Below are 16,448 nucleotides of genomic sequence, written 5' to 3'. Positions count from 1 at the left end.
TGTCTGTCTGCCATTGAATAGCTTGGTGATTAGATCATTCACCCAGGGAGTGGAAGACCTTGGTTGCTGGTCCTTATGAGCCTGGACTGAGTCAAACTCTCCTTTTCCAGGAAACAATGCAGCTGGGATAGGGTCATTCTAAATATCTCCTAATGAAAATGGTAGAAAAGAAATGCAGACTCAAGACTAGAATGAATACAAACTGAGGGAACTTGATTGTAGCCCAAGAAGAAAGGGTGCTGGACTCTGGTCTTGCTTCAAAAATCTGCAAATATCTCTCCAGTGCCAAATACACAAGTAAGCACCTGGCCAAGAGACTAGGAATCTGATGTTCCTGCAAGAGATCTGCACTACAGTCAGAGAAGACACACAAATCAAGAATTTTGCAAATAGAAATCAGCTTCCTGCCCAGTTCATGTAGATAACTAACTCCCTGCTTAGCATATATCCTCATATTTGCATTCACTGCAGCTGAAAAATGCAAAATCAGTTTCAAATATCACTGTATTTTAAATACTGAAAATGCAGAACAAATGTGCCCAAAATGCAGCAGAAATGTGTCAACCAGGCCCACCCAAGGAAGAGAGAGAAGCAGAAGAGAAGCAAGAACAAGGTGAAAGGTGAAAGTTTTGGTGATTGCATTCTCTATCTAATAATCAAATAAGACTGAACCTTGCTGGCTTTAATACATGCTTTGTCCAGAGAAAGAAGTAAAATCCACAGGAATCCACACAATGGTGAGTTTTCAGTGCAAGAAATAGCAGCACTCTATAGATCACACAGTGGCACTGAATATGCAAACATTCCTATATTTAAATTATATGCTTAAAAGCAAAATATGAAAGGACAGTTGGCTCACCTCACCACGATAGTTTGCTGCATTTAGGGTCACAAATTCTTCGTTGTAGTTCTCAGAGAAGTTAAGAGCATTCACCAGATGAGCAGCAACATGTATGACTAAAAAAAACCCAAAAAAACCTGAGTAAAGCTGAGGATCTCTAAACAAGTGCTGGATGTTTCCCGTGGCCACCCAGATGCCAAGCTATAATCATATCACTTGCATGAGATATACCAGGGACTAAAGAATTGTTAATTGTTTTTCTAAAGTAAATCAGCTTATAAATATTCATGACAGAAAGCTGTATGCATTTTAGGATTTTTTTTAACACTACAGCAATAATTTCTGTACTGCAATGCTTCAGCCGAGAGACAACATTCAAAGGTATCCAGCCCAGAGTATTTCTTCTTCATCAAACTGGGTAGTTGTCTCCACTGCTCCCTCCTCTGCAGGTAAGCCTGTAGTACCCTGCTTTTCATTTAAATTCCTTAGGCACAATGAGGTTTCACCTGGAATGGCAGCTTTTGACCTGATCTCACATACCTGTCTTCTAAGAAACTAGCATTTTAAGGAAAAGCTTGACATTAGAATGTATGCCCATATGTTTAAAGCAAAAAATGAACCAAAACCCACACACATTCGAGAAAGCATTTACAATTTAAGGCAAGCAAGAACAGAGCAAGACTACCCCCAAATGTACTGCAGCAGAAAAACCACAAAGTACTGCTTCACCCTGCTTCCAAAACATGCTGCTGCTCAGCACAGTAAGATCTCACCTGAAAAGATGCATATTGTAATACCGCATGTCACATGGAAAGTTTTACTTTTATCTAGCAGCCTTCTGGTTTTCTTGCTGGCAACCTAGTAAGAGAAGAATTCAAGCAATCTCTTCCAAAACAAAACAAAGAAACAAATACTAACAGCAACTGTGGTGATATAACAGCATCTTCAGTTTTTAGTAGGTTTAGCATCTTCGCAAGCATAGTACCTAAATTTAAAAACTACTAGATTATGCCAGGGAGATAATTTTGAAAACTTAATGAAGAAATTACAGATGGATCTGTATTACATAGATGTCAACAGTACATAATTTACCTCCTGGCCTTAATATTTAGGAATTCCAGCACTAATTGTGTAGGCAACACTGACTCTTTCATAACCAAGATCAAAGGGAATGGTATATTTGCATACATATGTGCTTCTATAGCTACCAATCTTTTGGGTATTGTCACATGATTAACAGAACTCACAGGTTCAATTTGCAAGCATCTAGCAAATACAAATATTCCTCAAAAGGATTACTGATATTTCTGTAAAAGCAACTGGTGAATCACAAAGAAGCTAAACCATTGTTTCTCCCATGATAACAGTATCAGGTTCAGTATTTTTATTAAAGTTCTATCATCTCCAATAGGACACTTATGGTCATGCAGACACAAAGTTGTTTGTGCTCTGTTGAATTCTACCGGGAAACAATTGAGAGGACACAGATGTCTCTAATATAAGAGGTTTGGAAAGACAGAGGAGAATTCATCTGGTTACAGTTCCACAGCAACTCCCCATCCTTCAAAAATGCACTGAAGAAACCATCCTCACGATGGTCAAATCAAACCAGACAATGCCAACCCTGTCTTCAAAGGAGTCATGAATCTAGGCTGAATGTCTGATACTTGCACCATGCAAGCACATACTGTACAAAAACCAGATTTTTTTCTATTACTTTGAGACTAAACAGAGACCAGGGCCCTCTTCCCAAGTGCTGCATTCCAGGGGCAGTACTCACCTTCTGGGATCCCCGAAGGAAGGCCAGGAGAACACGGCACATTGGTAGCAGGACGAGGCAGCAGTTGAGATTGAGGACAGACGCCGAAGCTCTGCTAACACACAATCCTAGCTGAACAAATATTGCAAGAGTTAGATTACATGAGAAAGGAATGGCACATGTGTCAGCATTGTCTCTTTTTCTTTGCTGTGAAACCAAATAGTTCCCATGCTCTCTGACTTGTCAGAAAAGTGGCGTTTCATGATGTTTTATTGTACTGGAAAAAGCCACAGTACACACAGCATGCTATCCTGTTTTCACATGGAAGGAAACAGCTCTCATCTTTGCATCAAGAAGTTATTAATAATTAATTTTGTCAACAACAAATGACAGCTTTCTACCAGAAGAGCCAATATCCTCATCAGTGCCCAAAGTCGCATGGAACAAAACATCTGAGACAACAGTAAGTGTCCACTGAGAAATCACCTGAAAGCTTCAACAGACATAACTAAATAAAAAAGTGACAAATACTATGATGACACTAGAAAGCCACTGAAGTGTAATGATTTTCTGTTAAGCCACAAAAAGATGTAAAAAAATATTGATTCAGTCAAACTGAAATGATCGTGGTGTTCCAAGGACTGTTATAGAATTGTCACAAAATTCCTCATCCGTTCACATTATGCAATGCCATATTTGGACACAAAGAAAGTAGGTTCTCTTCAGTTTAACTGCTCAATAGCTGGGAACTGTAATAAAATCTAATTTCAATAACGCTTTCACTGATATATTTGGAACTTACATAATTAGAACAAAAACACTTGTCAAATAAATGAACAAAGCACACATTCATGTCATAAACCTGTATTTTTAATCTTATTATATTATCTCATTCATCTATGATTTTAAAAAGTTAGCAAAATGCTATTGTTCTCCTAGTTATTAGGTTGAATTACCATTTTACTAGCTTATATAAAAGATGCTTTTAGACTGTCAACAGATTTCTGGAAGGATATTTCTTACAATGTTCTTAAAACCCCAAGTTCTTCAACTCCTGAATAAATTAGTTAAAAAGTATTATAATATTAAAGATAACTCAGATACTGCAGGAGTATGTGAATGAGTTGAACAGTTACAAATTATCTAATAAAAATTACTAAAGATTTATTACTTTTTCAAAATGAAACTACGTAAAAAATATGAGCATTTTTTACTTTCTCAGACAAAAAAATTAATCTGTGAAACATCTATTATATTCTTGTCTTTGTTATCAAGAAGAAACAAAATTTACAGATTTATGTTTGTGTCACAGAAACGGATGAATATATAAGCTAGTAAAAATAAACAGAATAACTGCACTTCACAATATCTTGCAAGATCTCAAGCACAACAGCATGACTAGAGTTTCTCCAGTACCAGTACCATAAAACATCACAACTGCCTGCTCTCACAGTTAGCAACATCCATGTACCCCACCTGCTCTGCAGCACACCAGGGCATGGCACAAGCAGGAAAACAAAAGGTAAAAATGTTCAATCTACCTGAAGAACCAAGCTCTGCACCTAAATCCTTTTTCTCTTCCCGCTACTCTACATTATTTAGTTAGATCTGAGTGCAAGGGACCTCCTCACCAGATACTACCAGCTTCCACAGAACAGAGCAGTCACAAAGGCACTTTCTCTCAAAAGGTGCCTGTGAGAAGTAGGAGCAATTACCCCACCAAATGTGCTCTACCTTGTTTTCTACCATGTAAATGTGGGATCTCCAGCAAAAAATCCCAGGAACAGACCATCTCCAACCTACTGAATGATAGAAAATAAGACTAAAATGAGCCATGTCACTTAGTTCTTTCCCACTCTCCAGATGTCCTCCACTATTTCTTCCAATGTACTGTTAGTCCTCTTTTTCCTTACATAAGACCTCCCTTGCTTCTACTTCATCTGTTACTTCACTCTCTGATCACTTGCACAATAAGAAATTTTTCTTGCTACTCTTCGCTCACAAGCCATGTTCTTCAGACCCTAGGCCATCCTCTCCTCCCTGCTCTGGGCCCTCCCAACTGGTCCAGAGCCCAAATGTACTGACTAAAGACCAGCTACAATGGCCACAACCTCAGCAGCTGAGCTGGGATTTTACCAAACACTTATGTCACTCTCCACAGTAGGATAAAAAAATATTATGTGAACAGCCACAAAAAAAACTTGTCTATCCTTGCTCTCAGTAGCCTAAAGTGACTTCAGAACACAGCAAAAGTTTTTGAACTGTGAGGCAAAATGACTAGAAATGGCCCTTGAACTGACTGAACTTAATGAAAAGTAAAATGTCTCTATAATGCACTGTTTGCATATACAACACTGTCTCTATTTTCATCAAATCCTCTAAAGAGAAACTAAAAATGAGCTATACACCTCATGGAATCAATAACTTCAGACACATGGTCATTAAAACATATCAGAATTTTTATGGGGGCTTACTGATGTGCTACAGTATTGCAGCGATTAAATGAGCGTGATTTGAAAAACTCAAGTATTATGTAGAACTAATGTTATGCAAACTCCAGAAGTAAGCTGAATCATTTTTGTAGCTGTTGACTAACACCCAAAATCTGAAAATGCTGCAATACCATTAATGAGCACTTTGAAAATTTTAATAACTTCTGTTATTGAATGACCTATACAATACATCACTAGTTTCTCAAGAATTTATTTTGTCTTTGACTTTAAACATAAACTAGGCATGACATCAGTTATCCAAGACTCCCTTTACCAAGCACAACAATTTTGCTTACAAAACGTCAACAAAACAATAGTTTGGTCTAGAAGAGAGTTAATTCTACACTGTATTGTGTTAAATAAATGAAATAATTCCTGTCAGATTTCAAGAAGCATTTGGACAATGCTCTGAGGCACATGGTGTGATTCTCAGGATATCCTTCTCAGGGTCAGGAGTTGGACTGATGGGTCCCTTCCAGCTCAGCATATTCTGGGATTCTAAGTAAAATGCCAAACAATTTAACAAATATGAAACACCAATGATGTGTAGAAAAGGCTACCCTACTGACCTTCCTTTGTTTTCCTCCACTATTTAACAAATTGCAAATATTCATTCACAACGCAATTACTATGGAAGAATGCCCTTACATTCATCCTAACTCAATGCTATCAACACCTGTATGAAGCAGGAAAAGAAAAAAAAAAATAAAAAAAGAGAGACCAGCAAACAACTTCTTAAATATGCATTGCACTTCCAAGAAAGTGCATTCAAATATTAAAGTATTGTTACCAATGGTTCATATAAGGTTTTACTCTGAAGAAATAAATTTAGGCAGTATTTCCTGCAACAAGCCCATGACTGATTTGCAAACAATGGTAAATACACTTAGCAATTCTTAGAATCAAAATTCATACAAGAAGAAAAGGTTTTAAGTTTGCTCTTAATATATATATCCAAAAGCTAAAAATATCACCATGAAACTAATTCTTTCCAAATGGTTTCCAATAGATCTCTTTCTTAACTTCCTTGGCATTGCCGGGGTGGCATAGTAACAAATTAACATAGTACCTTGTTGGAATTTTAATAGTAGAATAAAGGATGATTTTTGCTCTAAGGCAACTCACTGGGTCTAGAAGGGAATATATATCCTTATTAAGTAGTTAAGAAATGAGAGAAATATAATCCTCTTTTCTTCCTAAATATTTTTACTGTCTTAAGAAAAAAAAAAAATAGTTGTTATGCATGTTACTAGCATGTAAAATTTCTGCAGGATCAAAATGAAAAAAAAAAACCTCACACCCAAAATCTCTGCTGGACACTATTTTATCCAGCTTTGCTGATACCAAATTCAAGCATTTAACCACCTCCTTCTGTAACCTGCCTACCTGGTACAACATACACTGGTATCCAATTTTATGGAGGGGCAAGGAGGCATAGAAAAACTAAAGTATTACTCAAATTTACAGAGTTAATCTGTGGCAAAGATAGTAGGGAACTGGACCATCGATGAGCCCAAATCCTAAAAACTAGATTAGATTTTTCTCCAGACAAGTATAAAGCAATCACCACCTTCTCCACAGCAGCATAAAAGAGCTTCAGAATGTAAATTCTCCAGTTATCCCTGTGGGATGTACAGTCCCACAGAAACCCAGATGGACTCCTTTGTACAATGTACAAAGTAGGACAGAGGTGTGAAGAGTCAGTTCTTGTCATATCTTGCTGTCAGCAAGAATGAAAATGAGATAATGAGCTTTCTCTGTTAGGAAAATGATTTCAGTATTAGACTGAGGGCTGAAGTACCTTACTGTACCATGTACCCCAGAATTCCCCAAAGTTTATCAGTTATAAATACAGAGATGAACGTTACCTGCAACTGCCATGCACAGAAATCTGATATTTGATACATGGCTGCAAAATGAAGACTTAAACACTGTCCTATCTTACCTTTTAAGTTAATCTTGTATCAAAAAAAATATTAGAATAATGCAAACCCTTCCACACCTGAGGGTGAAGTGATGTGATTCTCTTTCTCAAGACTTCACCACCTTAAAGCAACAACCCTAAACAAGTCATGGTGCAATAGAGACACCCCACTTGATGCCTTCTCTGAGAGCCTTTCTTTAAAATTTTTCAGTCTTCTACAGTTCAGGGCACCTTGAAATGTTCTGGGAAGACTCACAAGCCTCAAGCTGCTCTGTAGACACAGGTCACAGACTACCTCCCCAAATCAGTACTGGAGCAGCTAAAGCTGGTTATTTTCCTAGGTGGGACAAACTGTGCTACATGACATACCTCCTTTGACCCAACTTCCTGTTCTTCATAGAGTACTCCTTGTCTTGAGTAACAGAGCACTGATAATCTAAGATGAAGGACAGAGCTGAACTCTATGCATAGCAATTATTCCCCTTAGGCCTGTCAAATCTGGCTGGAGATCTAGCAACAAAAACATGAAGTAGCTGAGAGGAAGGAAAATGTGAGGGTAGGGGAAACCTACCACAACATGTGAAAACTTCTACAAAAGTTTGACTTGGCTTTGCTCCTGAAGAAGGAAGGTTTCAAGGAATCCCAATCTCATGTTCTGCAACCATTTAAAAATTCTTTTAAGTGGTGCAATATTTTTTAATATGTATGGGGTATCTTCCCTGGACGATGGAGAATCAATATTCTCTCTGTTCACTTGTAACTCATCACACAGGCATTCTTTGAAGGTTTTCCTTTTTTTCCTGTCTACAAGTTTAGGTCATGTTCCCATTTTACACGCAGTGCTTTTGTGTAGGATGTACTCCTCCTTCCGCTTACATCAGTCATTCAAATTGAAGAAAGCAACTAACTTAATCTTGAATGCAGTAATAGCTTCTAGCTTCTCTGATAATCTCCAAGCAAAGTGTATCCACTTGCAGGGCTTTAGGCCAACTGTTCATCTTGATTAATCTATTAATCAGTTAATTTAATGCTAGAAGCCTGACCTCAAGAAAGACAATCTAAGAAAGTACTTGTCAGTGTTGCTGAGTTACAGGCTTCTTTATGCGTCACGCAGAATGATGCAAAGACAGGAAGGGATCTCAAGCTTTCTTCCACATTTGAGTATTCCAGATCATCCTTTTTCTATAACAACATCACAGAGTGACAGTGTTTTATATATTAATTAGCAACAAGAGCCTGAATGTTCATCCTGCAAGACCCAGCATGATCTAATCTCCATAAATTTTGTCATGAACCAAGGGACTAAGAGTACCAAGTCCCTCCAAGAGATTAACAACACACTACAAGCCTAGATGATATAGTAGTAAAAATCTCAATCATTTGAGACGTACCTCTACTAATTCAACCTTCACCACTGACAGTTTCACAAGAAGTTCTGCAAGGGTGGAAGTTTTCCCATAAAACTTAGTAATATAGGTGTCCTTCACTGGATTACTGCCATTTGAACTTGGGAAAAAAAAAAGAAAAAAAGAAAACAAAAGAAATATATAGTACAATGCTCAAGTTCATCACTGGCTATAACTGAGAATAAATCTCAGCAGTAATGCTGAACTGTTGACTGTGGAGGACAAAGGGTTGAAGGAAAGAAATATTTTGGCAAACGAAAAAAATTTAGAATGAGGCAGAGAGTGCAGGAACACATTTACTTGAAAATTGAAAGGGACTATAAAGATAAAGTCTTGTAGATTAACACCCTCAGTCTTCACTTGGGAACTCTGTATATATATGTATATATACAGCTACCATAGCAACATAAATCCATTATTAGACACTTTCACTACATGTAACACTCTAAAGAGCAACTCCTGAATAGCCTGGTTAAAAGGCATCTAAATCTCAAAACCACACTGCATTGAGGAAAACAAAGGATCAAGATGCACAGCTTCCTCCCATGCTAAGATGTGGGGGATAAGCAGGTTGCAGTGCGGTTGCATAATGATCAATGAAAGTGGAATTTGGTCCCAATAGCAAAATCTCTATCATTACAATAAACTAGCAAGGAGGGACATGAAAGTTACTGGAACATCTGGAACATATTCCAAGCAGTGAATAAAAGTGACAAATGCTATGCACAATATTGCACAGTAAGAAGGCAGCAACCATACAGATAAAATAGGGAGGCAGCACTTTTACTTTTCAGCCCCATTTTCAGTTATTCAATCTTTTTCCAAAGAGATCCTTCTGACGATGCATTTTCTTCACTTTGGTCCGAAACCCAGAAGCTTACTTCTCGCATTAACCTTTGACTACATCACAGTTATTTGAGCAGGGACAAGAGAGGGAATAGGGAAAGAGACCTTTCATGCCATGACAAAATGAGCTCAAAGCCCTTTCTGCTCTTGGGGAATTCAAGCAACAAAGAAACAAGTATTTCATTCAATGCTGTTAAAGCAAGACTTCAGTTCTATAAGGCCAGTACCAAATTTATGACTGATTTTTTTTGACCAGGCACAAGCAAACTTCTTGGACAAAAATACAGCCAAGCTAGGCTGAAAGGAGAAATCCTGAAGTCTGTAAAGAAATCCATCATCTGGACAATTTCACTGACTGAGAAGACTCAAAATCTCCAACACTGAAGATTTTCAAGTCAAGTAATTAAAGACTCTTCCATTCTGTAATTTATGCCTACTACACGTTATAGTATCTATCATGAACACAAAGATGAGAATATTCCTTTCCTCTTTACCAAACTCTTTTATAAGAAATTTGTGTCTGTTGGGGATTTCTTTACAGGTTTCTCTTCTTTAAGCAATGTAAGACCACAAGTTAACATATATCAAATCATAACAAAAATTAGATTCTTAATCATGTTTTTGAACCAATGTCAATGAATGCATTCATAAAGTAAGACTATGACCTGCAGCATTACAAGCAATTCAGTATCCAAAGGGCTGGTTCATCAAAGCAAAAGTACTGGAAAGGGATTTGCATCCACTAGCTTGTGGTGAACTTTCACTGCAAGCATTATGTAACCACAGAATGATTCTGGTTGGAAGGGACCTCAGGATGTTTCTGCTCAAACCTCCTGTTCTTAGCATGTTCAACATCAAACTCAGATTAAGTTTGCTCAGATTTTTTTGCCCAATTAGGTATAGAGATTGCACTGTGAAGAGTTCAGGGTCTCACCAACGGAACTCAAACTGAGCGAAGCAGAGGTATTTGACACAAAATAACACTAAGTTTCCTGGTACATAAAAGGTTGATCAACCTCCTTCTGGTAAATTACTGCCTTCTACTTCCTTGTTCCCTTTGTGCTTCCAGGACAGCACCATGCTCTTAGCGCCTTTTTACAGGTGTAGAATTAAGGATCACAAAGACTGAGAGTTAGGTACCTAAATAATTTTAAAGTCCTGTTCTAAAGTATCTTGTTCAACATCACAGAGAATGCAACTGGAAAAGAATAAACTCTGTAGACAGCTGAAGGGAAGTAAATCACTTCAGTGACCACTGAATGAAAGACTAACCTCATTCTTTCTCCTTCACAGCAGAAAGAAAAGAGATGCCATAAAAACATGGCACAGTTGAATATACTCTGGATATTCAATCCAAGATCTCATTTCATATCACAATCTGATTTCCTACAGCAACCCTTCTTGTTCTCCATTCTGTTACTTGGTAAACAACAAAATTACCTGTGGTAAATCTTTCCATGCTGCAAGTGCAAAAGTTCTTAAGGTGATTATAGCCTACTGTAGCATACTGAGAAAGAAAAAAGCCAACTCCTTAGGAGACCTCGCTGAAAAAAAAAAAAAAGGAAACTTTTTTTTTAATTCAAAAAGTGACACTCCTTTTTGGCAATTTTGTTAGCTCTCTGGGAAAAGGAAACAGTTGTCATGGAAGTATCCATAAAAGGGATCACTCGGTTAAGATAAAAAATATCAACTGTTGAATTACAAATGAAGAATTTAATCTAAATCTCAAAATCTTCAGACACCAAGAAATGGCACAGAGGTTCTGCAAACCCCTCACACATGCATGGAACAGAGAGGAGACTGGTTATGCAGATGGGCCACGGGTCAGTGGCTATACAAACCAAAAGAGAAAAAAAAGAGGGGCAAAAATCCCCGTGGAAGGCAACTGCAGCTATAGTATTGCTTATGCCACCTCCTGAGGAAACCAAATTGGATTCAGTTTTCCCAACCCTTGCAAAACAATCTCTATGATTAATACACACACACAGACATACTGAAGAGAAGGGAGAAGGTTAACTTTGGAATCTACAGGATATATTTAGATTAACTGTAAAAGGTGAATTGCAAGAATATTCTACAGTAGTATTTTCAAAATTTTAAAATTAGTTTCATAACTTTGACCAAAAGTATCTTCTAGACTTAGCTCTTCACTTTCAACCTTATTTTAGAAGTCCCTAAATTTCTGTGGTACTTTTTCCTACAGTGGCAGACACAATTATACAAACTTAAAAGCTTGACCTCCTAGTCTTCATCTCCCGACCAAGACAAGGAATCTGTTGCCTGAGTCATCTCACAGGTTCTGAACACACATTAAGTTATTTTGCAAGTTTCTTCCATTTTGAAGTATACGAAAACCAAAAAAAAACCCAACCAGATGACGAGCTGGTACGAGGCAGACGAGTCATCTGAATTGAGAAAAACTTGCTGATTGATACCAGCTGACAATCTGGTCCAACACATTACCCAAGAACATTTGCTTTACAAACAACCCATTTTCTCTGCCATGAACAAACACAGTTTTCAAATGGATGAACTGGGTTACAAAGCCACTAGAAATTAAGGTAAAATTAAACACATTTTCATGGTTTTTCTGTCAAGAAAGTCACCACCAATACGGATTTAAATATTTTCATTCCCTTCTTTTTTGCACTACCTTTGCTAAGATTCATTCTGGAACACATTTGAATCAACCATAAGGAGAAAAAAAGGAAAAAATTGTATCAACTCAACTTACTTTCAAGGAATATCACAAAACCTTATGGTACTGGCTAGTTATGACAGTATCAGCCACATGAAACTATACACCCTGGATTTACCAAAAATAAACCCCAGAAGCACTACAGCAGATTAGGATGTGCATCATCTGTGTTTAATCCCACGTCAACTTTCTATTGAAATCCATTCCTGAGTATGACATAGTGTTACAAAGCATCGTGTTCGTCAGCCACTTTTTCCTGGATTCTCAAATTCTGAGCAACCTGCGAGCATTTTCCAGAAAAATGTTAATCCTTACTCTCTCCCTTTAGATAGACCTTTTTTTCAAATGACTGCAATGGCGTAGCTGTGGACAACTTCCCAAGGCAGGCTGGTACCTCCCATCTCCAAATGATTTTTTGGGTTCATTTGTTGGTGGTTGGTGTTGCCCACTAAATCAAAATACCTGAATCTTCATTAAACCGTTCAGAATCCAAGGACTTACTATTAGAAAACAAAACTAAAGTTATATGCATTACAGTGAATTTACACAGAACAGAGAATCTACGAAAATGACGAAGACTGAAAAGAACTAAGACTTACTAAAAGAACTCCCTCAGCAAGCATGTATATTACAATAACTGGATTGGAAAGAATTTGAAAGCATGAGTCCATAGCTTGCTTAATGTTTTGATGATGAAAAGTGGAGCTCCAGCCATTTGTTGAGCATGTCTGTGTTCCTGTGAGCCTGTCTGCTGCTGGGAACACCGGGAGGGAAGAGAGGATGGGAAAGAATAGCTGTCCCACACTTGACTGGCTCTTTTTCTTCTCAAAAATGTTCACCTTCTACTTCTAAACAACTGTCAGAAGTATCCCAGTAATTTCTTACTTGATCTTTCCCCACTTTGAAAAGATATCAGGCAGTTTGTGTCATCTTTGATTAGCAAATGCATTCTGCCCCTTTCCCATCCTTGAGCATCCCAATTTCCAAGGCAAAAAGTAATGTCCAGGTCACTCACCCCCAACATCTGATGCAAATAATAATACTGTAGCCCTTGATTATAAAGCAGGAAGGTTTTCCCGAAGAGCCACACATTGAGGGAGAGCCAGAAAAACTGAAATGAAACAGAAACAAGAGATTGTAAGTGAAAGTTACATGTGCAAACTTTTCAGTGTTCATTTCATTCATAAAACTGATAGGTCTGTAGTTTCATAAACATATGTAAATGGAATGGAAAAGCAAACTTCAAGCGTAGTATGTTTTAAAATATTAGAAGGAAGAGCCCCGATGTGGGAAATTTTTACTCTCATTGAACTTCACAAAACTTTTTGTGTCTTAAGACAACCGACAGCTGGCAAACACCCACACGCAAGACGCTATTCCAAATCTTTAGCTGGATGTTGCATTTAAGAGACTCAAAGAATAAAAACCAGCAACAAAGAGACAAAGGAAGAAAGAACTTGACCTCCAAGAAGCTGCATTTTCTCCCTGAAACTCTCCCAAAGAGAGCCTAACAAAGAGCAAGCACACGCGGCAGCGTGTGCGAGCCCGGCAGGGCACGGCCACCGGCACTGTCCCGGGCCATGGCACCCGCGCGCATCCATCCCTGCCAGCCGCGCACCGGGACGCGCACGGAGCACATCCCGCCCACCCGTGCGAGCCGCGGCACCCGCACGGCGTCCTGCTCTGCCCTGCCCTGCCCTGCCCTGCACCGCACCGGGACGAGGTGCCCCGGCCGCCCGGACCCGCGGGGCAGCCCCGGGGCCGGCCCCACCGCCTACCAGCACCGACCCCCTCCTAAGCCTCCTCCGCGGGTCAGCCCCGCCGAGGGGAACCCCCCGGGGCCGTCCCTACCAGGAAGAGGTGCTTGCTCCCCTCGTTGGCCAGCCAGCTCCTCCAGGACAGCGCCATGGCGCGGGACGCCCGCGGGGCAGGACCGAGGGTGGGGGGCGCCGGGCGGGCGGGCGAGCCCTCCTTTTCAGCCGGGCCGAGCCGCCCTCCCCTCTCCCCACCCCTCACCCCCCGCCCTGTCTTCCGGCCGCCGGGGCGTAGCGCTCCGGCCCCGCCGCGCCGCCGGCCAGCCCCGGCCCCGTCCCGCCGGCGCTGCTCCTTTGTCCGCGGCCGAGCACCCCGGGACCCGCAGCGCAGCCGCCTGGGGCACAGCGGGGCCCGGGGGCCACCCCCGGAGGGCAGCCTGCCTTGCCCTGCCCTGCCCTGCCCTGCCCTGCCCTGCTCCGTCGCGCTGCGGTGCGGTGCGGCCGCTTCCTCGCATCCCCCACCTTGGGAAGCGCGTTTCCCCGCAGAGAATCCCGTCCGTGGGGATCCCACTTGCCCGGACGCCCCATCCCCGCCCGGGCTGAAATGTGATACAGAAAGCGGGAGGGAGCGGGGGAGCAGCCGTGCATGCAACTGCTCTGCAGTTCGGGTGAAACAAAAGAGGTTGTCCAAGAAACTACTGTTCGGGCAGTACGTGAGACCCTCGAAAGCCGGGAAGGCACAGGCTGTGTTATTTATTTGAAGTCTGATCCTGCTCCATCAGGTGTCCCTGGAGGACACTGGAAGAGGCCGCCTCCTGTGTGCCGGCAGAGCGGGCGCGCAGTCGAACGGAAGCCAAGAAAAAGGGGCTATGGGCATCTCCACATCCAGTGTCCAGAGTCTGGATTGCTACGCTTTGCAACCAGTCTGCTTTTACTGACGGTCTTTGATGGGTTTGTAGACGGTGGGGCTTGAGGGAAAGTTGCACCAGGTACTGATTTTTGTATTAAGAAAAAACTTTTTAAAAAAAATGGTCATTGCTGGCAACTTTCAAGCATGACGGCCTTGTGAGTCAGCGGAACAGTTCCACCAGGCATTGTGGTGCACACGTTGCTCCTTCAGGTAGCCCCAGCAGTGGTAGCTGGCAGCAGAGCAGGGCTGGTTTTTTGGGAGATGTCAATCCAAGGAGCGGTGCTGAGTAGTCTCATCCAGTCCAGTTTGAGCTGCCCGTCTTTCTCTTATGATCTGGAAAGTTGCCATTTTTTAGCTCCTCATGAGCCACACACCAAGGGTCCAGAGCAGAATGGAAGGGGGCAAAGTGCCATCTTTCTGCAGTTTGTATAAAGGTGGATGGAGTGTCTGACCCGTGTATGGTCCTGGGAATAATGAGTGCAAGTAGGGCATGGCACCTGTGAAACTCAGTTGAGAGTATTTTTGCTGAAGCAGGAGCTCTGTCTCAAAAAGTGGCAGGATTTCTGTGGCTGTATGAAGTTTTAGGTGAAGTTTTGAAATAGCAGGACAGAGGATTACATCTATTTATATCATCTAATGACACTAAAAGGAGAACTAGTGAAAGGGAAAATATATATTTTGAATTTAAGACTCAACAGAACCATAGTTTGGTGCCAAAGCAGCCCTAACAGCAGACGCAATAGTACAGCTTATTTATCTTGTTTGCTATTTCTATTCATTTCCTTGCTTCTGTTGTAATGCTAAGGAAAATGGAAACTGCTTGCAAAGAAGCAGATGATGAATCTTCTCTGGACAAGCGTGTCAAAGCTGGAATGGCAGAAAATAAAAACTGTAGGATATATCAAGCCTAATAACATGGGGCCTTGGTGAAAACTGAAGCCAAGGAAACACAAACAAAACCAAAATAATTTGCCCGTGCTATATTTGCCCATTAGAAATGGTTCTGAAAAATCAGTTTATGCAGGATTTGACTGCCCACTCACTTGAAGCTGATGACTCATGAGCCAGCACTTCACTGCCTACTTACAAAGTGCCATAAGGCATGTGGAGCACATGACTCATGCTCGTCCACATTGGATCCTACATCATATCTAGGTACAGAGCAAGGAATGTGTTTTTGTAGAAAACATCCCTATTTTCCTTCTCCCTGGAAACAGCCAAGGGCTTTGAATCATTATCCCAAGAAGAATGGCAAAGACCAGTGCCACGCTAATACATATACATTCCTTCTCCATAGAAAAGGCTGAGTTTGCAAGTGGCTAAATCATGCCTTTCCAAGGATTTCTTGATGTTCTGTCTTCATTTTCACTTTTAAACCATCCCAGATGTATATCAGTGTGTGTTTTAAACTTATTGGTAAGAGCACTCAGAAATGGCTGCAGATGCTAGTTATAATCCAAATAATTAGCAAAGTTATAATATGACTCTCAAACATCACTTGAGCTCATCTCTTTTCTGATTTGTGGACATTCATCCTCTGGTTATGAGTCTTTGTGCTTTGTCCTACCAACTGGACGGAGCACTGCCGAGGTAGGCAGCCCCTCTGTATTGGGTTTGCATGGCCAGGTGTTGGTAGTGAGAGGGTCTGCAGGGGTGTCTTCTGTGAGAAGCTGCTGGAAGCTTCCTCCATGTCCAGCAGAGCCAATCCTGAGAGGCTCCAAGACAGATGTGTCTCTGGCCAAGGCTGGGCCAATCAGAAATTATGGTAATGACTCTGTGATACCACCTGCAGCCCTGGAGGAGACCCATGCTGGAGCA

General features: G+C 40.8%; 1 protein-coding gene across 5 annotated transcripts in view; it reads right to left on the bottom strand.

Annotated features, from left to right (window-relative positions):
* NOX4 (NADPH oxidase 4) overlaps nt 1–13,900 on the bottom strand; it is a 116,580-nt gene extending 102,680 nt beyond the window's left edge. For 4 of the 5 annotated variants that reach the window (XR_011150978.1, XR_011150979.1, XM_069015593.1 and 1 more), the window contains exons 1-5: nt 13,818–13,900; nt 12,982–13,077; nt 2,622–2,732; nt 1,615–1,699; nt 860–957 (exon numbers count right to left, since the gene is read on the bottom strand). Coding sequence is in view for 3 of the 5 variants with exons in the window: in XM_069015593.1 (XP_068871694.1) it covers nt 860–957; nt 1,615–1,699; nt 2,622–2,732; nt 12,982–13,077; nt 13,818–13,874 (447 nt within the window). In the remaining 2 variants the exon portion in view is untranslated. Of the gene's footprint in view, nt 1–859; nt 958–1,614; nt 1,700–2,621; nt 2,733–12,981; nt 13,078–13,817 lie in introns of those variants that run through there. The other variant, XM_069015609.1, reaches the window with a different exon arrangement.
* Nucleotides 13,901–16,448: the final 2,548 nt, after the last annotated feature.

This window comes from Aphelocoma coerulescens, chromosome 1, assembly GCF_041296385.1.
Source record: "Aphelocoma coerulescens isolate FSJ_1873_10779 chromosome 1, UR_Acoe_1.0, whole genome shotgun sequence".
In the NCBI taxonomy this organism is placed as follows: domain Eukaryota; kingdom Metazoa; phylum Chordata; class Aves; order Passeriformes; family Corvidae; genus Aphelocoma; species Aphelocoma coerulescens.
This window is presented reverse-complemented; position numbering and strand designations above follow the sequence as displayed.